This window comes from Heterodontus francisci, chromosome 38 (genome assembly GCF_036365525.1).
Source record: "Heterodontus francisci isolate sHetFra1 chromosome 38, sHetFra1.hap1, whole genome shotgun sequence".
In the NCBI taxonomy this organism is placed as follows: Eukaryota; Metazoa; Chordata; class Chondrichthyes; order Heterodontiformes; family Heterodontidae; genus Heterodontus; species Heterodontus francisci.
Window position 1 is genome coordinate 13,454,282 of NC_090408.1, and position 25,389 is coordinate 13,479,670.

The window sequence follows — 25,389 nt, forward strand, 5'->3', positions numbered from 1 at the left end:
GGCTTCAGCTGGAATACTGTGATCAGGTTTGGTTTCCTCACATGGTGGATGATATTGAGACTTTGGAAAGATGGCAGAGGAGGGCTAGGTTAGTTCCCAGTTTGAAGTATTTTAGTTACCAAGATTGTATGAGAGAGCTGGGACTTTACACAGTCGAGAAGTGTAAACTTAATGGTGACCTGATTTGAGCTTTATAAGATGATAAAGGGAATAGATTGTGTTTGTGTTGAGTTCGTTTCAATTAAATGGGTTAGGGATGCTTGGAGGTCACAAATTTTAAGTTGTATAAGGTCAAATTTAGGTTAGATGTCAGAAGGTGGATCTTTTCCCAGAGAACAGTGGATCTCTGGAACAGGATACTAGCATGTGCAATGGACGCTGATTCGCTGAATTCTCACAAGGGAGAGTTGGACCTGTTTCTGGCTCAGATGGAGATCACCTTGTACAAAACTTTGAGGAATTCCAGGCCAGAGTGACCTGCTGGGCTAGTTTCGATCGCCGGGGGAAGGTGTCGGAGAGCAATTTCCCAGATTTCGCCGCTAAAATATTGGCCTGGGTTTTATCTGGCTTTCTGCCTCTCCTAGGAGATCACAAGGTTTCTAGGTGGTGTGGAGAGTCTATATATTGTGATACACAACATATCTCAATGGTGTGGGACAGGGAGGAATGACCAGTGTGTCTTTTTCTGTCCATCACTGCTCTTATGTTCATAAATGTGGTAAAACTTTCAACTTACTACAAAATTAGCAAAGCTGTGCAATAAAAAAATAAAATCATAACCATTTACATGGTGTAGATAAGTGGGAAATGTTTCCAGTGGCAGAAGAGTCAGTAACGGAGGACACAGATTTAAGGTGACTGGCAAAAGAACCAGAGGTGACATGAGTAAACTTTTATTCTTTACACAGTGAGTTGTGATCCAGAATGTGCTGCCTGAAAGGATGGCAGAAACAGATTCAATAGTAACTTTCAAAAGAGAATGGGATCAATGCTTGAAGGAAAAAAAATACAGGACTATGGGGAAACGGACTACACAGGCAGGCAGGATGGGCCAAATGGTCTGCTTCTGTGCTGTATGATTAAAGATTCTATGAAGAGTGGTGGCCCAATGATGCAACATATGACTGCACTGAGATACAGTACCATGCACACTGGTTTTTGCCTTGATTTCATACGTGAGCTACGAATTTTAGGATGGCCTGTGCATATGACAAGGAAAGGATCTTTCTTTGCAGGAGGAAAATAACTGTGGGTGAGGCAAGCCCACAGATTTCTAAATTGTTCTTATACACCAGCAGTGTTATAACATCACAATCATCAGTGAAGCAGTACTTAAATCACCGCACCCCATGTGTTGCACTTGAAATGCTTTTGAGCTCCATCCAAAACTCAGTGCCACTAATTGTACATTTCCGCAGTAAAGCTCCGCGTTTCAAGCTGTGTGTGTGTTCGGCTCTATTATTTAGCCTCACATGCATACCACCTGATTCTTTACTCAAATCAACGGGATCCAGTTGGTGTTGGTAGGAGTGGGAAAGCAATCTGCTCCTCAGCACTTGAGCAACCACACATAGCATTAAAAAAAAAAATCACCCCATAAAGAAGTGCACGCATATGCAACTTCCATCCGGATAGCTTTAGTTTCTGGCAGCGTCACTGCAGACAATGCCATCTGAGGCTCAACTCCCAAATCCTTCAGTTCCACAGCTGAAAGAAAGTTGCATGAGGGCTGCATCTCCAGTATTAAAAGCAATCAAAGCTGACACAAACTTTACACTATCCAGCTAGACCTTTTCTTTCAGTTCCAGGCACCAGATATGATAGATGGATTGTATACTTTCAGTAAAAATAGGCAAACATGAGAATATTTAAACTAAAAACATCACAAAAAACTGTATATTGGAGGAACTGTATTATTAAGCAGCTTCTCCAGAATATATAGGAATTGCTAGATGAAAAAAAGACCAAGATCCATCTAGCTTGCCCTCAATCATCCTGGGAGCTGCATATGATACTGGAGTTGTTGACTAATCATAGCAGTCAATTTCCATCGATTAATCTACAATGAGACAATGAAACTGTCGTGGTGGAAAGCTTTGGAAACCAGAGATCCAAAATCATCTGCTCCTCCTGAGCACGCTGAACCTACTATATGCCGCATCCCAAATTACTGTATCCCAAAATATTTTTTTGAAGGAAATCTATCTAATTTTCATTTGAATGAGTCAACACTATCTGCTCCCTAGGGAGTCTATTCCATAGATTTAATTGCTCACTGAAACAAAGTTTCCACAGATTAGTTTTGAATTTAGCCCCCTTCAAGCGCAAGCCATGTCTTCTAGTTCCATAGCTCTGGACAAGGTGAAACAGCTGGTCATGATCAACATTGCAGAATTCCTTTATAGCCCGAAAAACATCACCTTCTGATTTCCAGTGAGAACTGGCCAAATTTTTATAATCATTCTTTATAATCCAATAATCTATCCCCTCAATTAATGACTGCACAATGTTTAATAGCATTTGCAAAGCCTCAGATACTCAAGCAGTCTATGCTGCATGCAGCAAGACCTAGACAACATTCATGCTTGGGCTGATAAGAGGCAAGTGACATTCGTGCCACACAAGTACCAGGCAATGACCATCTCCAACAAGAGAGAATCTAATCATCTCCCCTTGACATTCAATGGCATTACCATCGCTGAATCCCCCACCATCAACACCCTGGATGTAACATCATTGACCAGAAATTTAACTAGACCAGTCATATAAATACTTTTGCTACAAGAGCAGGTCAGAGGCTGAGAATTCTGCGGTAACTCTCCTCCTGACTCCCCAAAGTCTGTCTATCATCTACAAGGCACAAGTCAGGGATGTGATGGAATAGTCTCCATTTGCCTGGATGAGTGCAGCTCTAACAACACTCAAGAAGCTTGACACCATCTAAGACAAAGCAGCCTGCCTGATCGTCTCCCCATCCACCGCCTTAAACATTTACTTCATCACTAGTGCACAGTGGCAGCAGTGTGTACCATCTACAAGATGCACTGCAGCAACATGCCAAGGTTCCTTTGACAGCACCTGCCAAACCTGCGACCTCTACCACCTAGAATGACAACAGCAGCAAGATGCATGAGAACATCACCATCTACAAGTTCCCTTCCAAGTCACACACCATCCTGACTTGGAACTATATTGCCGTTCATTCACCATCGCTGGAACTCCCTTCCTACGGCACTGAGTGTACCTACATCACTTGGACTACAGTGTTCAAGAGGCAGCGCCCCACCACTTTCTCAAGGGCAATTAGGAATGGGCAATAAACGCTGGTGTTGCCACCAACGCTCACATCCCAAGAACGAAGAAATTTTAAAATAAGCCAGATGCTCACTTCTGTATTCTTTCAATAGCTACAATATCTTTCTTATGCTGTGGTAACTAGAACTGCATACAGGATTCTTAACAGCAATCGCACCAATGATTTATAAAGTGGTATGAGTACCACATCATTTTGTCTCAATATTGACCTCTGAAATACATCCCAACATCTGATTTGCTTTACTCATTCCTAATGACTATTGTTGCGATAGGTTTTAGTTATGTCAATCAGATCTCATAGATCTCTCTCATTTTCTACTTGCATTATTTTCTTTCCATTTAAGTAATACCTAGCTTCCTTGCTAGCAATTAGCTAATCCCGTGTGACTAAACTCTTTAAACTGCAGCTCAATTATTACTCATATTCACCTTCAGCAAACAATTATTTTTTAGCATATGCGTAGTCCATTTGCAGTTGCTTTCACTGCTTCAGTAGCGTCAGATTACGTGTGAGTTTCGTAAACAGTTATGATAACTAGGGTTAAATGGCTGGAAATAATCCAGCAGCAATTTATTATGACACCTGGTAGAATTTAAGGTCCCTTTGCATCATCATTGCTGCTTTGTTGGTTTCTTTAAAGTAAATGAAGCAGTGCTGCTTCTTCTGGAGCAAGGCAGACACACCCTATGCTCCTCCAGAGACAATAACAGCCAATACAAAGATTGCCACATGCAGTTCTGGCTGCCTGTTTTCTGCTGTGGTCAAACAGCAGAAGTGTGAAAGTCAAAATTTGCAAAACAGTGAATGCACAAGATTATTGCCGGTCACTGCTGTGGAATTTGTAATGTCAATGTGTGGTGGGAAAAGATTCTGCAGCAGTAAGAGTTCCAGTATATAAACAAAGGCTGGATAAACTCCTCCAGTACTTTCCACACTTGCAGGCTCCTTAATCCGTGGCTATTGCCTGCCATGCCTCAGCTCTCTGGGCTTAATAAGTGTGATGAATCCCTTCATGAAGAGAGTGTGCACTTCTTATTGGGCAAACAGAAATTCTAGTCTATCCTGGTAATTGATAAACACATGACAGCATTGTGTTGGCAAGTCATTGGTCCTGGGCACTCAGAAGAGTTTGGCTGACGTGGGCCCTCAGATGTAAACACGAGAGATAAAATCATCACTGAAACATGTATGGACACTTAGGTTCTTAAACACAAGGTATGAGGGCTGCACAACCCATTAACAGTGAAGGAGAGTACTGGAAGATCTTTTAAGTCCAGATGACTTCCAAATACATAATGCTGATGAAATAATGTTTAGTGTTGGCCTGACACACTTTTAGCCAACAAGGGATGATTGTAAGGAAAGGATTAATCTTTCTATTGTAGTTATATTAACTTTTAGCTTTTGCATGTTAAGTGAGTCTCTGCTAGAAGAATGAAACTGTAATCACAAGACAGGCTTGTTTTAATATAAATGCAATGAAATACAATGGCTGGCTTAGATAGCAAACCTAATTAAAAGACATTCTAGTCAGAGAGCTTTAATTAATAACAAGTTACTGCACAGGCATAGAACATGCAGAGAAGCTTTCTTTATTCAGTCAAGCCTTGAAAGATAAAAGACTTGCCTGAGAAGGCCAAGGAGTGTAACAAGTTAAGGAGTTACGAATTTCTGTGCTGCCGGATGAGACACCCAAATCAGTAGTGAATGATTGCTATGTTTTAGGTAATGCTACGGAATATGAAAATTGTCATTTATGGGTGCTGGAAAAGGGTCTAATGAGTGGTATTGGAATGGATACTTCAGATTTTGAAGATCTGGCTGACAAAGTACATTGAGTTCTGGAATTTTGAAGTGTTTTCGGTTTCCCAGTTAAAACTCATGGTTTTGACATAAGTGCTGCTAAGTATATGTTTAATAATAGTTATTATTGTATGCTTAGTAACTCTGTGAACACCTGACAATCAATGCTGTGAACCTTATTTTTTTTGAGAGTAACTTGTAAGTAAGAACACCCACCCTCTAAAATGCAATGGGTGTTCCAAATGTACATGTACAATCTGCTGGTGCACTTTTGTTTGGTCAAGTTTGACTGCAAGTTTCTGGTCTCCTTATGGAACTACCTATTTGAGGTTTTAATTAATTATATTGTAAAGCGAGAAAGGGTGGATATATTTTGCAACGGATATCTAATAGGTTGGACTGATAGAACCCAGAAGATGGTGGCACAGGTGTTGTCATCAGGCTGGGAGAATTACGAATTGGGTCCCACAGGGGTTTGTTTTGGGACACATTTTCTTTAACATAGTCATAAATTATGAGTGGCTAAGAGTCACAAGCACAATGGTTAATGGCAAAACTAATGAAGATGGTAGCCTCCAAAGCTGAACAAGCCAAGTTATAGAACAATTTAAATACACTTGGGAATTGGGCAGACAAGTGACAAATGAAATTCAATGCAGATAAATGCAAAGTACTTCATATGGAGACAAAATCCAGGAAGGGACTATTGCTTAAATGGAAAGAAAATTACGTGCATGGAAATTAAAAGGAATCTGGCAGTTCTGATTGACAATAAATAGAAACTATTGCAACAATATTCATCGGGAGTGAGTAAAGCAAATCGGTGCTGGGATGTATTTAAAAGGTCAATATTGAGCCGAAATAGTGAGATAATACTGCCACTTTATAAATCATTGGTGCAACCACACTTAGAAGCCTGTATACAGTTCTGGTTGCCAGAGTACAAAAAGGGATATTGTAACTATTGAAAGGATACAGAAGAGACCAATCAGAATGCTTGAGAGAATGGAATATGAGAAACGATTAAGTTTAAATTGAATGCAAATTGGGCATGTTCTCACTGGAAAAAGGTGATATGACTGCTGTTTTTAGAACTCGAAAAGGACTTGATAATGTAGACCACGACAAGCTATTTCACCTTGTCCAAATCAGAAGATGACGCTGCCTGAAATTGAAGAGGGGCAAATTCAAAAATAATTTGCAAAAACAATATTTCAGTGAGTGAGTGATAATTCTATGAAACAGGCTCCCTCGGGAAATGGTGGGCAGTGCGTATTGGCAGATTCAGATGGCAATTAGATAGATTTCTTTCAGAAAATATTTTGGTATATGAGTAATTTGAGACATGACGTAGGGCAAGTGTAGCAAGCTTGAAAGGAACAGGTTATTTTACACCTATGGTTCCCAGAGTTCTTCTTCACTAGGGTTTTCCTCATCTCATGTCAGGATCTGTTATAGACTAATTGATTGAGACAACTTCCTTGATTAGTCAACAACAATTATCATTGTATCATGCGACTACTGGGATGCACTAGATGGATTGAGATTTTTTTCATCTAGCAATTCCTATATTAACATGTGTTGGACTGAGAAAAAGTTACAAAGCCTCCACAGGATGGCTCAGACTAAAGTCATCATTGTTTTATCTTTTGCAGGTTGTTTGTAATGCATGATAAAAATGATACAATGAGGCTGTATAAATACACTTCTGAATAACTGAGATCGTTCTTGAGCTGATCCTGTCAACAGCACTTTTTTTTGTTTAAATCAATTGCTTTTCAATCTACATATATCTTTTAGTAACTCCAGTTTTAATGGTTATGAGCTGCAGCACATGGGCAGGATTAAGAAGGATAAAAACATTAATTAAGCTGCAAATCATCTTAACACAGAAATACATCATGCTGTGTGATATCTGCACTACATTAATATTTACAGACAAAATTCTTCTGATATTTTAATGGAGGCGTCCACCCTGAATACTGTAGAGTGCAATTTCAAACCAACACAAATAAAATTTAACCTGCTGCATTCCTCCACAGGCATTTCTCATTAGTGACTCCTGGGAATTCCTCAGCTAAAGAAAGCTGTGATGGCTCCTGTACATTGTGACCCTGGGAACACCAATGAATAAACTGAACATTTTCTTACCGGTTGTTTGCCAGGAATAAGGGAAGAGTGTCGCTGGAGTTAAGGATGTTCAAGAACTCTGGCTACGTGTGTCATGGCTGCTTATAGATGCAAGGAGAAAGGTTATGGAGCAAAGCTTATGGGTACATGTGTGTTGTTTTCTGTGTGGTTGAAGTGTGATTATTTTTTGACATTTATAATGGGGTGGTGGAGGAATTGCTGGGTGGCAGTTTCTTTTGGTTGAATGTGAATGGCATAATTTTTTTTGGTGGTTTGTTAGGGAGAATTTTGAAATTGGGGAGAAATATGATTGGCGAAAAACAAGTTGAAAGTAGCCAATTAGAATGGCGAGCATCTCAGCAACTTAAATGCATAACTAATGGGAAATTTAAAAAAATCAATAGATTTAATGGCCACAAGGCGGACAGTAATTAAAAAACAAGAAATTTTTAAGATATAAACATTAAAGTGCAGCAGTATTAAAACGGTACATATCAATCTTCTGATACAGCTATGATCAGAGCACCCCCATCCTGACTGTAAGAGTGCACTAAAAGTACAAGTTTAACATAATGTGAAGTGGTTTCAGTTTCACATTCACACGAATCTTGAGCAGTGTAGTTCAGTGCAAAGGTCTGAAACCCCAGGGAATTTGGATCTTTACACCCAAACTGTTTGACAGTTATTCACATTCTGGCTTCTATCAATTACTGTTTGAGGGACTTTTCAGCATGTCTCTTTCATTCTAAGGCATTTGTTGAGGGACCTTTGAAAAGAGGCTGTTTGACCTGAACCTCTGAAAAGCAAGATAAACCATCTTGCTTCCATTGCTGGAGTAGAAAGAATTCAAAAATGAAAATTACCTAACAAGTTAAATAGTTTTAGTTAGACCACTGGAGTTGAGCACTATATATTATTTTCTGCTATAGGAGGATTGAGCACAATGCATCAACAACTGTATAGGTATAGGTTATATTTCTGCTATTATTTGCTTGTTCTATTCCTGTTTAATAAGTCTGTTTGTACCAGTTAAAGCTTAAAATAAAGTATAGTGCTTTGCCAGATGAACAGGTTCCAGTTGAGGTACAGGATAGAATGAATAGATGAAGGAATCTAAAAAAAGAGTCCTCTGTTATTCTTGAAGTTTAGCTAAATATCAGGACAAATGAAGACACCTTTACAGATTTGCAGATAAGGCTCACTTATGAGAACTGTCCGAAACATAGAAACCAAGATTATCTGCAATAAAAGGTCCATTAGATGGAAGTTTGCCACATATTTTATGTATGTCACTGGGCTGGATTTTGCTGTAAAAGTAACAGCATATTAATGACACACACCGTTATTAATGTGCAAATCAGTCAGCAAGTTCAGGAGGTTAAGAATTATGAGTTGTAACTCTCCAGAATATGCTGATCGATTTACGTCGCTCCACCATTTGCTTTGCATCAACGGCATTTCACCCTTAGCCTCCCATTATTTTTCAGAACTTGCTGGATTTGCACATGAAATTCATCGCAGAAAGTCTCGTCTGGTAATTAAAATCGTACGTACCTTTTGACAACAGAAAAATTTATAGAGTTCAATCTCATTCCTGAATTTACATTTTTTTTTTACTTTTCCTTTATTCCCTCTCTGTCAAACTATTTTTTCCCCACCTTTGTTTCCCTTTCTGTAGCAGATTTGACTCTAATTCTTCCTCCTTCTCAACCATTCCTCTGTTCCATTCTCAATATTTAAATCTCACTGCTTGAAGAGAATGGATATAGGATCAGTTAGTCATGGATAGAGGATTGGTTAGCTAACAGAAAACAGAGAGTAGGCATAAATGGGTCATTTTCAGGTTCAAGATGTGAAGAGTGGAGTGCCAGAGGGATCAGTGCTGGAACCTCAACTACTTACAATTTATGTCAATGACTTGGATGAAGGGACCAAATGCACGGTTGCTAAATTTGATAATGACACAAAGATAGGTAGGAAAGTAAGTTGTGAAGAGGACGTAAGGAGTCTGCAAAGGGATATAGATAGGTTAAGTGAGTGGGCAAAAATTTGGCAAATAGAGAGTAATGTGGGAAAATGTGAACTAATCCACCTTGGCAGGAAGAATAGTAAAGCAGCATATTATTTAAATGGAGAGCGATTGCAAAACTCTGAGGTACAGAGGGATTTGGGTGACCTGGTACATGAATCACAAAAGGTTGGCATGCAGATACAGCAAGTGATTAGGAAGAATGGAATGCTGTCATTTATAGCAAGGGGAATGGAATAGAAAATAGCGCTGCTTTGCTACAGTTGTATACGGTATTGGTGAGACCGCGGGGGTGCGGGGGTGGGGTTATCTTATGTGGAAAGGTTGGACAGGTTGGGCCTGTATCCATTGTAGTTTAGAAGAATGAGAGATGATCTCATTAAAACATATAAGATCCTGAAGGGACTTGACAGGGTGGATGCTGAAAGGACGTTTCCCCTTGTGGGAGAGACTAGAACTAGGGGACGTAGTTTAAAAATAAGGGGTCGCCCATTTAAGACAGAGATGAAGAGAAATTTTTTCTCTCAGAGGACTGAGTCTTTGGAACTCTCTTCCCCATAGAGTGGTGGAGGCAGGGTCAGTGAATATTTTGAAGGCAGCGGTAGATAAATTCTCGACTGACAAATGAGTCAAAGGGTATAGGGGGTAGGTGGGAAAGTGGAGTTGAGGCCACAATCAGATCAGCCATGATCTTATTAAATTGCGGAGCAGGTTTGAATGGGCCGAATGGCCTACTCCTGCTCCTAATTCGTATGTTCGTATGTACACTGCTGGTCCCACTGGTCACTGAGGTCCCAGATGCCTCATTGCCCTCGCTGCACCATCATATACTTTCAGCAAGTTACAGCAAAAAAAATTTCAGCTGAATGGTGCAGAAAAAAGTTTAACTAATGGGGTAATTTGCCCCTCTCCAGCAAGATCCAGTCCAATGTGACAAATACATAGAGTCATAGAGAGATACAGCACCGAAACAGGCCCTTCGGCCCACCGAGTCCGTGCCGACCATCAACCACCCATTTATACTAATCCTACATTAATCCCATTTCCCTCTCACATCCCCATCTTCCCTCAATTCTCCTATCACCTACCTACACTAGGGGCAATTTTTACAATGGCCAATTTACCTATCAACCCACAAGTCTTTGGCATACATACATTTATATAACAAATTAAAAATGTTACATGCTACGCACTCCATAGTAGACACAGTTAAACATATCCTTTGGAGTTTTGCAATGTTAAAATGTCAACAGTTGGTTGTCACCATTTCCTGTCACATTGTAAGATGAGTAGTGAGGTCAGTGGCACAACAGCAGGTCCAGCTGTACAGCCTCCCTATTGTCCAGCACATCTTTAGTATTCTTTACATTTTCCCTCATTACTCTAGCCCACTCTGGCCTCTGGAAAATGTAATCTTTGGGCCTCCAGCCTCATCCTAGCTCCTTGCTCGGCCTCCCTAGTATTGCATCAAAGGCAGGCCTGTGGCCCAATCATGGCACCCCACTGGGTCTCCCATCTGTTACGATTATCTTTCTGACTTTCCCCACTGGAATTTAAAATTTATAATGGGTACCTGAGTGAACCGAATCTAAATTTTCCCTGCTCCAAGCAGCTCATCTTGATTCATGACTACCCCAATCCCCATGAAATATTTTTTACAAACAGTACACCCTTCCCCCGTCAACTACTCGCTACACATCCGTACCTCTACAGTACTCAGTACTCTACCTCAAAAATCCTTCCCCATTATCCTCAATTCTTTTCTCCACTTAACACTCTTTGAAAGGGCTCAATTCCCCACAATACATTTCACTCCCCATGTTTCCTATATTACTCCCACCACCACACAATGAACATCCTGTCCCAAAAAACAAATTCTCTCTCCTACTTTTTCTTCTAAAATACTATAATCCTACAACATCCTGTCAGCAACATAATAGGAGATCCATTAAAATATTTACATATTTTATTAGCTGATCTCCTACACTGCTGTTGTTATGCTAATGTATGTTTACATGATAAATTGGGTGATGCGTTTGTAGTTATTGCTCTAAACAGGCCAAAACAGGAACTGTAGCTACTTCTGTGATGAGGTCAATTAGAACCTGGTTGTAAATGTTTGTAAATTTCAGGCTGCATTAAAAGCCTGGCTCAGGTATAAAATTAAAACCCAACCCAGGCCAGACCCAACAAAAGCCAACCTGAACCTGGGCCCGAGTCCTTTAACTTTTTTAAATGCCCAACCCGACCTTAATTGACAAATGTAGTTGGGTCTGGTCAGGTAGCCAGGCTTTACAGCAGAGTGTGGAATCTGGACTGCACATTTCCCGCCTTGATGTCCTGAATGTTCATTTGAAGATTACTTCCTGGAGCAAGACAGCACTGTCCATGTACAGCCCCACCTGACCTGAGCCCGAATGCTGGACCCAGAAGAGAGACCCGACCCGCACCTGACACATGTCGTCGGGTCTGGTTGGGTTCAGGTCTGGTAGCCACACTTTAGGCTGAACTTCAATTACTTTTTTTAAATTTTGGATCTGTTGCCAAGTGTGATGCATTCCATGTACTATGTGGAGTGAGAGTGACATGTATTAGATGCAAGATTTTCTTTTTTTGTACATGATGGCTAGATATTCAGTGCAAACATGTTTTTCTTTAAGATGTGGTGGCTGGACTGCTATTGGGACCACTGACTTTGGAGTAATTCTGAGGGTGGATATGAACATCTTTTTTTCACTGATTGCAACTGTCTATTGTTAATTTGATGACTTGGAAGGGGATGCTAGGATCTAAAGTCAAACAAAGGAACATCATGTTTTAATGTTAAGCAGCTGAATTGGCATGAAGATGTGGTTTCCATCAGGAGCACAGCCACTGTGTGTTGAGTTTATAGAATCATAGAATGGTTATAGCACAGAAGGAGGCCATTCAGGTCCTTGAGTCTGTGCTTGTTCCCTGCAAGAGCAATTTAGCTAGTTCCACTCCCCTGCCCTTACCCTGCAGATGTTTTTCTCTTTAGGTGATAATCTAATTCCCTTTTGAAAGCCAAGACTGAATTTGCCTCCCCCACCCTCTCAGGCAGTATATTCCAGATCCCAACCACTCATTGTGTCATGTCACCTTTGGTTCTCTGGGCAATCCCCTTAAATATGTGCCCTCTGGTTCTCAACCCTTCCGCCAATGGCAACAATTTTTTCCTTTCTACCCTGTCCAGACCACTCATGATTTTGAACACCTCAAGAAAATCTCCTCTCAAACTTCTCTTCTCAAAGGAGAACACCACCAGTTTCTCCAATTCATCCATGTAACTGAAATCCCTCATTCCTGGAACCATTCCTATAAATCTTTTCTGCACCCTCTCCAATGCCTTCACATCCTTCCTAAAATGTGGTGCCCAGAACTGGACACAATACTCCAGTGAGGACAAACCAGTGCTTTAGAGAAAGATTCATCATATCTTCCTTGCTTTTGTACTCTATGCCTTGATTTATAAAGCCCAGGACCCCACATGCCTTTTTCATCACTTTCATTTTTTTCCAAAAATATACTTTATTCATAAAATTTGTTTAAAAAAAGCAAATTACAAAACAATTCAGAGTGAACATTTCAGAAAGTGCAAAAAAGATCAGTATCTTTCGATACTGAATGTGAGGTACCTCACAACTCTTGCCATTCCATTTTATATACAATGTACATATGCATTACGTAGCAAAAACATTTTCTGGTGCGTACAACCCAAAGGGGTTTTACATGGGTTCCAGCCCCTTGTTATACTATGGCAGGAGGGCCTTACACATTGGCCTTTCCCCATTGAGCCTTTGTGATGGCTGCCCCAAGCTTTAGTGCATCCCTCAGCACCATGGACCTTGGAACGTGCCAGTCTGCAACACTCGGTTGTGGACAACTCTTTGCCTGCAAGACCAGCAAGTTTCGGGCAGATCAAAGAGCGTCTTTCACCGAGTTGGTGGTCCTCCAGCAGTAGTTGTAGAGCAGAGAGTCATGTGTTATGGAGCTGCTTGGGATGAACCTCGACAAAAAACATTGCATCTCTTTCCAGACCTGCTTTGCAAAGGCACATTCCAGAAGGAGGTGAATGACAGTCTCCTCCTCACCGCAGCCACCTTGAGGGCAGCATGCGGAGGCAGGGAGACTTTGGGCATGCAGGAAGGATCTGACAGGGAGGGCCTTTCTCACCACCAGCCAAGCTATGCCTTGGTGCTTGTTTGAAAGTTTTGGCGAAAAGGCATTCTGCCAAATGAGTTTGTCAGTCTGTTCGGGAACCATTCGAGAGGATCCACCATCTCTTTTTCCTTGAGGATGGTACATGTGGACTACTGCCTGATGGACTTGTGGTCAAAGGTGTTTTTCTGTACAAACTTTTTCACGAAGAATAGGTGGTGCAGCATAGTCCAACTGAATGGAGAATTCCGCTGCAACGTGGAAAGAGCCATCCTTCGCAACACCGGGGACAGATAGAACCTCAGCATGTAGTGACACTTTGTGTTTGTCTACCAGGGGTCTATGCACAGCTTGACGCAGACACAGACAAAGGTGGCCATCAGGATGAGGGAGACATTGGGTACGTTTTTCTCCCCCTTTATATAGAGGTTTCAACATTGTGTCTCTGAGGACACAATCCATTTTTGATCTCCTGAAAAAGTGGAAGATGGCTCGGGTGACTACCATGGTGCAGGACTGGGATATGGGCCAGACCTGTGCCACCTAAAGCAACATCAAGAGTGCCTCGCACCTGATGGCCAGGTTCTTACCCAAAATGGAGAGGGAGCGTTGCTCCCACACGACCAGTTTCTGTTTCACCATGGCTGCTCGCTCCTTCCAGTTTTTGCCACACATCCCAGTCCCTCTGAACCATATCCCCAGCACCTTCAGGTTGTCTGACCTGATGGTGAAGGGGTCAAAAGATCGGTCAGTCCAGTTCCCAAAAAACATTGCCTTGCTCTTGCCATGGTTTATTTTGGTTCCCGAGGCCAGTTTGAACCGGTCACAGATGCTCATTAGCCTGCAAATGGACAGCGGATCTGAGCAGAAGACGGCGACATTGTCCATGTTCAGGAAGGCTTTGACCTAAGTGCCTCCGCTGCCTGGAATTGTCACCCTTCTTGCGCCCACATCCTTCCTGATGGACTCAGCAAAAGGTGCGATCAGCAAACAAACATTTGATCGGAAAACTTTCCAGTTCCCACCCATTGATTGAAACTGCTCGACTGATGTTTGTATAGAGCAGGTGAATCCAATTGCAGATTCAATCCCCAAATCCCATTTTGAAGAGCATGTATATGTGCGATATCCTGTAAAAAGCATTCTCCTGGTCCAAACTGATGAAACAGGTGTCCACCCCCCGTGCCGTACATAGTGATCGTATCCCTGAGTAACACGAGGCTATCAGAGATCTTCCTGCCGGATACAGTATAGGGCTGATCAGGGATAATTGCCAACTCCAGAGCAGACTTGACCTGACTGGTGACGACTTTGGACAGAATCTTGTAGTCCACATTAAGCAGTGAGTTGGGCCGTCAATTTCTGATTTCCGCTCTCTCTGCCTTCCGCTTGTAGATGAGGATGATGATGCTTTTCCTCATGGATTCTGACATGCTGCCAGCCAGAAGCATACTCTCGTACACTTCAAGCAGGTCTGGGCCAATCCAGTCCCAAAGAGTTGAATACAGCTCGATCGGTAAGCCGTTGCTTCCGGCAGTACTAATCATCTCGAAGGACCTGATGGCCTCTGTCAGCTCGTCCAGAGTTAGCAATTTGTCCAGACTCTCCCGCGTACTGTCATCTAAGACTTCCGTGATGGAGGAAAGGAAGGACTGGGAGGCTGTTCTGGCTGTGGGCTTCACGTTGTACAGCGAGGAACAAAAAGGATTTGCTGATCCTTCGTATGTCAGGCTGAGATGATGTTACTGAGCCATCCTCTTCCTTCAGGCTGCTGATCATAAAGCTCGCTCTGTGTACCTTTGGGAAGAAGAAGCGCAAGCATGTTTCATCCTGCTCCACAGACAGACTCCGGACCGGAAGGTGATCTTGGAGGCCTCCGCGGCAAAGAGCCTCTTGCAGATCATCCTTGACCTCGACCCCATCGACCGTAGCAGGAGCAGATTCTGCATGCTTTTTTGGAGCTGGGACATTTCCCTCTGTCACTCTCTCGCCCTCTGAACCCCTTTGAGGATGAAGAACCTCTTGATGTTTGTCTTGATCACTTTCCACCAGTATGTCAGGGACTCAAAGAGGGGTTTCACGGTTCTCCAACTTTTGTAATCCCTTTCGAGTTCCTCAGTGTTCTCTGGGGTCAACAGCTTTACGTTCAGCTTCCATGTCTCCCTGCCAACCTGCTAGTTGTCCTATAAGTGACAGTCGGATAGTAGAAGGCAGTGGTCAGAGAAGAACATCGGCTTGACGTTGTGGATCTGACTGTGAATGCATGGAACACAAACAGGAAGTCAATCCTGGAACGGATGGACCAGTCTGGTCTTGACCAGGTGTAACTATGCTGTGCTCTGTCTGCAGGGTTGCTAAAGATGGAGTGCAGCTTGGCATCTTTTACTATTTCCTTTAGCAGTCTGGACATGGCGTTCATTTGACTGTTGGCCCTGCTGGATCATCCAGCTGCATAGATGATGCAGTTGAACTCACTGCCTAGAATGACAGGCCTGGACATCGCCAGCAGTAGTGGGAGCTGGGGCGTACACATTGATTAACCAGAGTGGAGCATTTTTGCACATTACGTCCGCTATGAGGAGGCGACTGCCCACCACTTCCTTAACTTTGGAGATGAAGTGGCCTCCGTGCAGCAAAATACCCAGGCTGGAGAAACAGGAATCATTTCCCCCGACCAGATCGATGGCTCATGGGACCACCATCGCGACCATTGCCTGCAGGTGCTGAGGTGTGGTATTCCACACTCCTGCAGAAACAGCAAGTTTGGCCTTGGCGAGGTTACCCAAGGTCGAAACACATCGTGTAGTAGACTTAACGCTGCGCACGTTAATGGAAGCAATCTTTAAACCCATTAAAACTGTATGTTGCTTACCTCTCCAGGTGTCATTACTAGTCCCAGTCCTTGGGTATGTTCCTGCATACCCATAATGTTCGCAAACTGTTGCCCAGTTGTTCGGCTCAGAAAATTCATCCTGGTCACTCATGGGGGGTTTGTTCTGCCGAGGTGACGTTGGGCAGGGGGGTGGGGGTGGGGGGGGGGGTGGGGTTGTAGGCAGCAAGGCTTGAACTATTCTCTGCTGGTGTCTTTCCTCTCTGTCCCTCTTCGAGGACATTGGTGCTCCCGGCTTTCCAGAGCTGAGGTGCGCTGGGCGCTTCACTAATTCCGGTTTCCCGGAGATGGGGTGTGCTGGGCATCTCGCTGCATTCAGTGCTTTGGGGTGGGGGTGCGCTGGGCTCAGCGCTGCATCCAGAAAGGGGGGGGGCCTTCCCTTCCGGCCTCCTCTTGCTAGTGGTTTGGGTGGTGGCCCGTTTCTTTTATTCCACCTTCTTCTTTGTGGTTTTCCTCTTGACCATTTGCCACTCACCTAGTTGCCCTTCTGCTGGTTCTTCTTCCATTGATTGTGTGTGCTGAGGAGCAGGCTCCGGGCACAGGATTGGTGTTTGGCAGCTTGCTGACAACCAATTTAAGATTGTCAGTAGGGCAGGCAGTGTGCCGCATTTGCGCGTACTGGAAGCTACATATATTAATTCACAGGGCCCTGTTCTTTGCAGACAGAAAGAACATGTACAAACATTGCCCCTGTTTCAGCTAAACAAAATAACTGACAGCCATTCGCTCGTTCATTCCTCAGGGCAATGCCTTGACCAATCAGAGTCAAGCTGCCCAGTTTAAATTTCAAACAAAGCTTGGCAGTTAACTGTCAGTCACCGTAAACTGGTGCATTCTCCATGGCAATGCCTTTACCAATCAGAGTTCACTTGCCAACCAATCAGCACTCTCTTCACATACTGTATAAAGTTGTTGTTTTCCCTTACATTGGTATTCTAGCCGATTGTCCCGATGAGTGCAAGACGAAAAGCTTCAACGACATGTCTCTATATTCAGCAATACTCAAGTTCTGTACTACCAAACAACTATTTGTTACTTGATCAAAAAAACTCAAGCAAGTTGGTTAAACACAATTTGCCTTTAACAAACCCCTGCTGGCTTTCCTTAATTAATCTGCACTTGACCAAGTAACTGATTATCGTTTCTAAAAGCTGTCCCATGACTGAGGTTATGCTAACTGGCCTGAAGTTGCTGGGTTTATCCGTACACCCTTTATTGAACAAGGGTGGATCATTTGCAAATTTCCAGTGCTTTGGCACCACCCCTGTATCTAAGGAAGATTGGAAGATTATGACTAGTACTTCTGCAATGTTTACCAGTACTTCCCTCAGCATCCTCAGATGCATCCCATCTGGTCCTGGTGAGTTATCAACTTTAAATACAATTTTCATCTCCTCCAGTATCTCAACTACCTCATCATTCACAATGACTCCGGCAGCACCTTCTTACTTGGTAAAGACATGCCCTCTGCCTTCATGCATAGGTCCCCTTTAATTGCACAGCCCTCCTCTTACTGCCCTTTTACTATTTATATGCCTAAAGTCGTCTTTTGGATTCAGTTTTAAGTTACTTACGATTCTCTTCTCATATTCTCTCTTTGCCTCTTATTTCCTTTTTCACTTCCCGTCTGAACTTTCTATATTCAGCCTGTTTCTCATTTGTATTATCAACCTGACATATGAACCCTTTTTCTGCTTCATCTTACTCTCTATCTTTTTGTCACTAGGGAGCTTTGGGCTTTGTTTGACCTATCTTTTCTCTCGTGGGAATGTACCTCGACTGCACCTGAACCATCTCCTTTTTAAAGGCAGCACATTATTCTATTACGGTTTTAACTGCCAATCTTTCATTCCACTATGAGAGCAACAAAGCACAGCGGGTGAGAGAAGCCTTTTGAAAACAGCGCAGGAACCAGCGGGCAGTAGGAAAGAGGAGCTGTGGTGAGAGGTAGGGCTATATCGTGAAGTGACATCACAGGAAGAGGAGTCATGTGGGATAAGTAACTGGTAAGCTTTTAATTTTTATTGTAATTTACACTAAAGGGTTCTGAGGGGCGGTGCGGGAGGAAGAATGGGAAAGCAATAGTGATAGGGGATTCTATAGTTAGGGGACAGACCAGCGTTTCTGCAGTCGCAGACCTGAATCCAAGATGGTGCTTTGCCGCCCTGGTGCCAGGGTAATGGATGGCACGGAGCAGCTGCGTAGCACTCTGAAGGAGAGGGTGAACAGCCAGCAGTCGTGGTCCAAATAGGTACCATTAACACAGGCAGAAAGAGGGATGAGGTCCTGCAAGCAAATTATAGGGAGCTAGGAAGGAGACCAAGAAACAGGAAACAGGACCTTGAAGGTACTAATCTCCCTATTAGAGGAGGATAGAGCAAAAGAATGCCTGGTTGGAGAGATGGTATAGGAGGGAGGGATTTCGGTTCCTGGGACAATGTTTGCTGGTGCTATCAGAGAGGGTTTAAACTAACTTGGCAGCCGGATGGGAACCAGGAGGCAACATTAGAAAGAAGAAACAAGGTGCACAAGGGAGAGACAGAGAGCACTAGAGTAAGAAACAGTAAGGTGTTAGGTGAGGTCAGAGTAAAAAGGAATGCAATAAGGTCTAAATTAGGTTTACTGTGCATGTATGTGAACACACAGAGTGTGGTAAATAAGGTTGGTGAGCTGCAGGTGCAGCTGGCCATGTGGGAGTATGATGTTGTGGTGATAACAGAGACCCGGCTCAAAAAGGGGCAGGACTGGGTGCTAAATATTCCTGGATACAAGGTGTTCAGGAAAAATAGGGAAGGAAAGAAAGGAGGAGGGGTGGTAGTATTGATTAAGGAGAACATTACAATGCTGGAGGGGATATCCCAGAGGAGTCAAAGACATAATCTATTTGGTTAGAGCTAAGAAAAAAAGCAGAGGTACTGGGTGTATTCTACAGGCCTCCAACTAGTGGGAAAGATATAGTGGAACAAATCTGCAAGGAAATTACAAAAAGGTACAACAACTATACAGTAGTTATAATGGGGACTTTACTTATCCTAATATAGACTGGAATAGTAACAGTGTAAAGGCCAGAGAGGGGGAAGAGTTTCTGAAGTGTGTTCAGCAGAAATTTCTACATCAGTATGTTTCCAGTCCAATGAGGAAGGAGGCATTGCTGGATCTGGTTCTGGGCAATGAGGTGGGGTCAATTGATCTAGTGTCAGTAGGCGAACATTTAGAGGACAGTAATCATAGTATCATAAGGTTTAGGGTGGATGTGGAAAAGGGCAATCCAGAGTAAAATAAGTAATGACGGGGGAGGGCGCAATGTCAATGGGGTGAGAACGGATCTGGCCCAGGCAAATTGGAATCAAACATTGGCAGGCAAAACTATAATTGAACAATGGGCTGCCTTTAAAGAGAAGACAGTTGGGGGTACAGTCAGGGGGCATTCTTATGAGGGGAAAGGTAGTTCAAACAAAGCTGCAGCTTCCTGGATAACAAAAGAGTTAACGAAAGAGATAAAGCGAAAAAAGGATGTGTATGACACTTAAACAAGAAATGCTGGAATCACTCAGCAGGTCTGGCAGCATCTGTGGAAAGAGAAGCAGAGTTAACGTTTCGGGTCAGTGACCCTTCTTCAGGTTGATAATAGAAGCGGGAACCAGGCTGAATACAGAAAGTTCAGAGCGGAATGAAAAAAGAAATAAGTGCAACAAAGCATAAGTATGAGAAGAGCCTAACAATCAACATCAAAGGGAATCCAAAAGTCTTCTACTGGCATTAAATAGTAAAAGGGTGGTACGAGGAAGAGTGGGGCCAATTCGGGACCAAAAAGGAGATTTACACATGGAGGCAGAGGACATGGTTCAGGTACTAAATTACTACTTTGCATCTGTCTTTACCAAGGAATGTGATGCTGCCAAAGCCATAGTGAAAGAGGAGGTAGCTGAGATACTGGATGGGCTATAAAATGATAAAAGGGAGGTATCAGAAAGGCTGGCTGTACTTAAAGTTAATGTCACTCGGACCAGATCAGATGTATCCAAGGATACTGAGGGAACAGGAGTGGAAATTGCAGAGGCACTGGCTCTTCCAATTCTCTTTAGATATGGGGGCAATGCCAGAGGACTGGAGATTTACAAATTTTACACCCTTGCTCAAAAAAGGGTGCAAGGATAAGCCCAGCAACTGTAGGCCAGTCAGCTTAACTTCAGTGGTGGGAAAATTTTATAAACAATAATTTGGGACAAAATTAACAGTCACTTGAACAAATGTGGATTAATTAAGGATAATCAACAAGGATTTGTTAAGGGCAAACCCTGTTTAACTAATTCAATTGAATTTTTCGACGAAGTAACAGAGAGGGTTGATGAGGAACATAGAAAATAGGAGCAGGAGTAGGCCTTTCGGCCCCTTGAGCCGGCTCCACCATTCAACTAGATCATGGCCAATCGTCTAGCTCAATACCATTTTCCCACACTATCCCCTTATCCCTTGATATCTTTATCAGGTAGAAATCTATCAATCTTTGTCTTGAACATAATCAATGACTGAGCCTCCATAGCCCTCTGGGGTAGAGAATTCCACAGATCCACCATCCTCTTAGTGAAAAAATTCCTCCTCATCTCAGTCCTAAATGGCCTACCTCTTATCCTGAGACTTTATCCCCTGGTTCTAGACCACCCCCCCAGCCAGGGGAAACATCCTTCCTGCATCAACCCTGTTGAGCTCTGTAAGAATTTTGTATGCTTCAATGAGATCACCTCTCATTCTTCTAAACTCAAGAGAATATTGGTGCCGACTCCTCAATCTCTCCTCATAGGGCAATCCCCCCATCCCAGGAATCAGTCTGGTGAACGTTCGTTGCACTCCCTCTGTGGCAAGTATATTCTTCCTTAGGTAAGGAGACCAAAACTGTACATAATACTCCAGGTGCAGTCTCCTGTACTCAAATCCTCTTGTAACGAAGGCCAACATACCAACCGTCTTCTTAATTGCTAACTGCACCTGCATACTAGGTTTTAGTGACTCATGAACAAGGACACCCAGGTATCTTTGGACATCAACACTTCCCAACTTCTCACCATTTAAGGAATACTCTGCCTTTTTGTTTTTTTGACCAAAGTGGATCACTTCACACTTACATTATATTCCATCTGCCATGTTCTTGCCCATTCACTTAGCCTGTCCAAATCCTCTTGAAGCCTCTTTGCATCTTCCTCACAACTCCATTCTCACCTAGTTTTGTGTCATCAGCAAACTTGGAAATAATATATTTGGTCCCCACATCCAAATCATTGATATAGACTGTGAATAGCTGGGGCACAAGCACTGATCCTTGTGGTACCCCACTAGTCACAGCCTGCCAACCTGAGAATGACCTGTTTATTCCTACTCTCTGTATTCTATCCGTCAATCAATACTCAATCCATGCCAGTATATTATCCCCCATCCCATGTGCTCTAATTTTGCTTACTAACCTGTTGTGTGGGATCTTATCAAAAGCTTTCTGAAAATACAAATACACCACATCCACTGTTCCCCCTTATCTATTCTGCTAGTTACATTCTCAAAAAACTCCAACAGGTTTTTCAAACATGATTTCCCTTTCATAAATCCATGATGAATCTGCCCAATCCTACCATTATTTTCTAAGTATCCAGATATCATCCTTTAGAATGGATTCTAGCTTTTTCCCTACTACTGATGTGAGGCTCACAGGTCTGTAGTTCCCCATTTTCTCTCTCCCTCCTTTCTTAAATAGTGGGGTTGCATTTGCTACCTTCCAATCTTCAGGAACTACTCCAGAATCTACAGAATTTTGAAAATGATCATAAATGAATCCATTATCTCTACAGCCACTTCTTTCAACACTCTGGGATCTAGATCATCAGGTCTAGGGGATTTATCAACTTTCAGTCCCTTTAATTTCTCCAGTACTACTTTCTTACTAATTCTAATTTCTTTCAGCTCCTCATTCTCGCTAGTCCCTTGGTTCTTCAGTATTTCTGGAAGGTTTTTTTCTATCTTCCTCCGTAAAGACAGACACAAAGTATTTGTTTAGTTTCTCTGCCATTTCCTTATTCCTCTTTATAAATTCCCCTGTCTCTGCTAACCTTTTTCTTTTTACATACCTATAGAAGTTTTTACAGTCCGTTTTTATGTTTCTCGCTAGTTTACTTTCATATTGTATTTTCTCTTTCTTTATCAGTTTCCTGGTCCTCCTTTTCTGAATTCTAAAATTCTGCCAACCCTCAGGCTTAGTGCTTTTTTGGCTACTTTATAAGCCTCTTTGATCTAATACAATCTTTAACTTCTCTTCTTAGCCATGGTTGGACCACTTTTCTTGTTGGGTTTTTGTGCCTCAAAGGAATGTAAATTTGTTGTCAATCATGTATTAATTCTGGGCTTTATAAATGGAGGCATCAAGTACAAAAGCAAGGAAATTATGCTGAACTTGTATAAAATATTGGTTTGGCTTCAACTGAAGTATTGTGTCCAATTCTGGGCACTGCACTTTAGGAAGGATGTGAAGGCATTGGAGAGGGTGCAGAAAAGATTGGAGGAGAATGGTTTTGGGGATGAAAGACTTCAGCTACGAGGATAGATTCTTCAAGCTTGGGCTGGTCTCTTCAGAAAAGGTTGAGAGGAGATTTGATAGAGGTGTTCAAAATCATGAGGGGTCTGGACAGAGTAGATAGAGATAAACTGGTCCCATTGGTGCAAGGGTCAAGAACCAGAGAACAGATTTAAGGGATTGGCAAAGAACCACTGGTGACATAAGGAATAACCTTTTTACACAGCGAGTGATTAGGAATGCACTGACAAAGTGCAGTGGATGCATATTAAAAAGTGGCTTTCAAAAGGGAATTGGATTATCACCTGGAGAAAGAAATTGCAGGGCTACAGGGAAAGGGCAGCGGAGAGGAACTAACTAAATTGCTCTTGCAGAGAGACAGCACTGACACAATGGTCCCAAAGGCATCCTTCTGTACTGTAACCATTCTATGATTCTATTTACCTGGGACACGTCCGTTCTCAACCACTGAAATTGGCCCTCGTGAATTTTGAAAAAGCATCTAGTTCAAAAATTATCTTGTAATTTTAACCATTTACAAATGGGTGTTTTTTTATGAATAAATACTCAGGGATAAGTTCGAGAGCCACATCCTGAAGAATTTGTTCACTGTGGTGATCTGTGCTAATCACTAAAGGAAATGTAATGAAGCCACTGTGCTGTGATACCCTGCTCACTCTCCAACCTTTCTCTGAGGTCATCCAAGCAACGCTGGAGGTGGACCTCTCCAGCAGTTATTAATACATGCTCTCCTGTCTCCTGGACTAGCACTTCCACACATGGGTCAGCCTGGTTAAGCAGCTTCATCCCTCTCACCAGCTGTGGCATTTCACCTGTACGAGCAGAGGAAACAAATCCAAAAATGAAGTAGGCTTCAACTTTATAAATGTGACATTCTGAATCAACAGATCACTAACTCATACAAGATATAAGGCCTATAGGCCAACTGTCATCTTCATTGACTCCACCCACAAGCCACTAATTCCATCAATGGAGATCCCCATTTTATACAATACTGTTGGCACTATGCCTATAAATTTCAGTTCTGTGGTGCAGCACACCACTTAAAAACATTTTGTGCATTTTTCCCCATGACAAGTGGCTGCTCAATATATCGCTTGAGGGTTAGTAGGTCTGAAAAGTGAAAGAATAAAGCTTTATATGCCATCTTTACCTTGCACTTGATTTAAAAGCACTACAGAGTTAACTGATGCAACCACAACCCACCTGATTAGATATACTCCTATGTTGGTTAGCGGAGTATCAGTTGCAACTAAACCACAACCTTTACCACCTAGAAGGACAAGGGCAGCAGACACACGGGAACACTACAACCTGAAAGTTCCCCTCCAAGGCACATACCATCCTTACTTGGAACTATATCACCGTTACTTCACTGTCACTGGGTCAAAAACCTGGAACTCCCTTCCTAACAGCACCAGATGGACTGCAGCGGTTCAAAGCAGCTCACCACCACCTTCTCAAGGGCAATTAGTGATGGGCAATAAATGCTGACCTTGCCAGCAATGCTCACATCTCAAGAAAAATTTAAAAAAAATCTAATTCCAGTTGGTAAAGCAATTAAGCTAATGCACCATATAACCAGTGCTGCACTCACTGCACAGGAGGGTGTTTCAACAGGCTGGTCATGGCTGGGTCATGAGTAAGACCACTGATTTACACTAGCATGTTCGTTTAAACAAACTCCCCACAGTAACCAATTGTCTGCTCTACCCAAGTGCGAGTATTCTTCGGCTTTCCAATATTGTCTATTTTCAAAGCCCACCTAACTGGTCCAGTTTGGTATTTCTCACAGCATCCCGGGGGAAGGGTGAGAAAAGTTGAGAAGGAAAAACTCATTTCAGGAAGCAGCATGAAAATGGGAAGGGAAAAACTTTTAGAAAATGTGTGATGACATGGACTCGATGGGACAAATGGCCTCCTTCTGTGCCATAAATGACTATGTATTTCCTGTCTACCCTTTGACTTCTAGAGAAGAATTCTTTTCTTGTGTTATTTCACCAGCAAAACCATCAAGATGCAGAACCAGTAAAATATTTCATCTTAATTGGACGCGACTACAGTTTAATTCTAACACAGAGGTGTCCAACTTGCAGCTATATGAGCAACTTGAGATATCTGTAAAATAGCAAGGAAATAAACTCTACATGCTGCCCCCAAATTCCCATGGTTTGCATCTGCATAGCTCACAGAAAGAAAGCTCAGACAGCCCTGCTCTGACTTGCTCTTTGCTGTTCAGTCCTCCTGCTGGTTGCCTGACTGACTGGGGCATGGGTAAATAACAGCTAAAACAGTGATTTGCTACATATGTCATTTACCCAATTCTGATTTTGTACACTAATTTGTTGTCTTCTCTTTTTCCTGCTTTTCATTAAATTTTATATTTTTCTTTAAAAATCCTGTTCTGTGTACTTGATTCTGCACTTTCCTACTTAATTTTACTTTACACTATCCTCCCCTTTGTT

General features: G+C 42.5%; 1 protein-coding gene across 1 annotated transcript in view; it reads right to left on the bottom strand.

Annotated features, from left to right (window-relative positions):
* Window positions 1-25,389, bottom strand: part of efl1 (elongation factor like GTPase 1) — a 348,427-nt gene that overhangs the window by 81,864 nt on the left and 241,174 nt on the right. Inside the window, exon 17 of the mRNA XM_068017730.1 lies at window positions 23,589-23,736. Coding sequence (XP_067873831.1) covers window positions 23,589-23,736 — 148 coding nt within the window. The remainder of the gene's footprint in view (window positions 1-23,588; window positions 23,737-25,389) is intronic.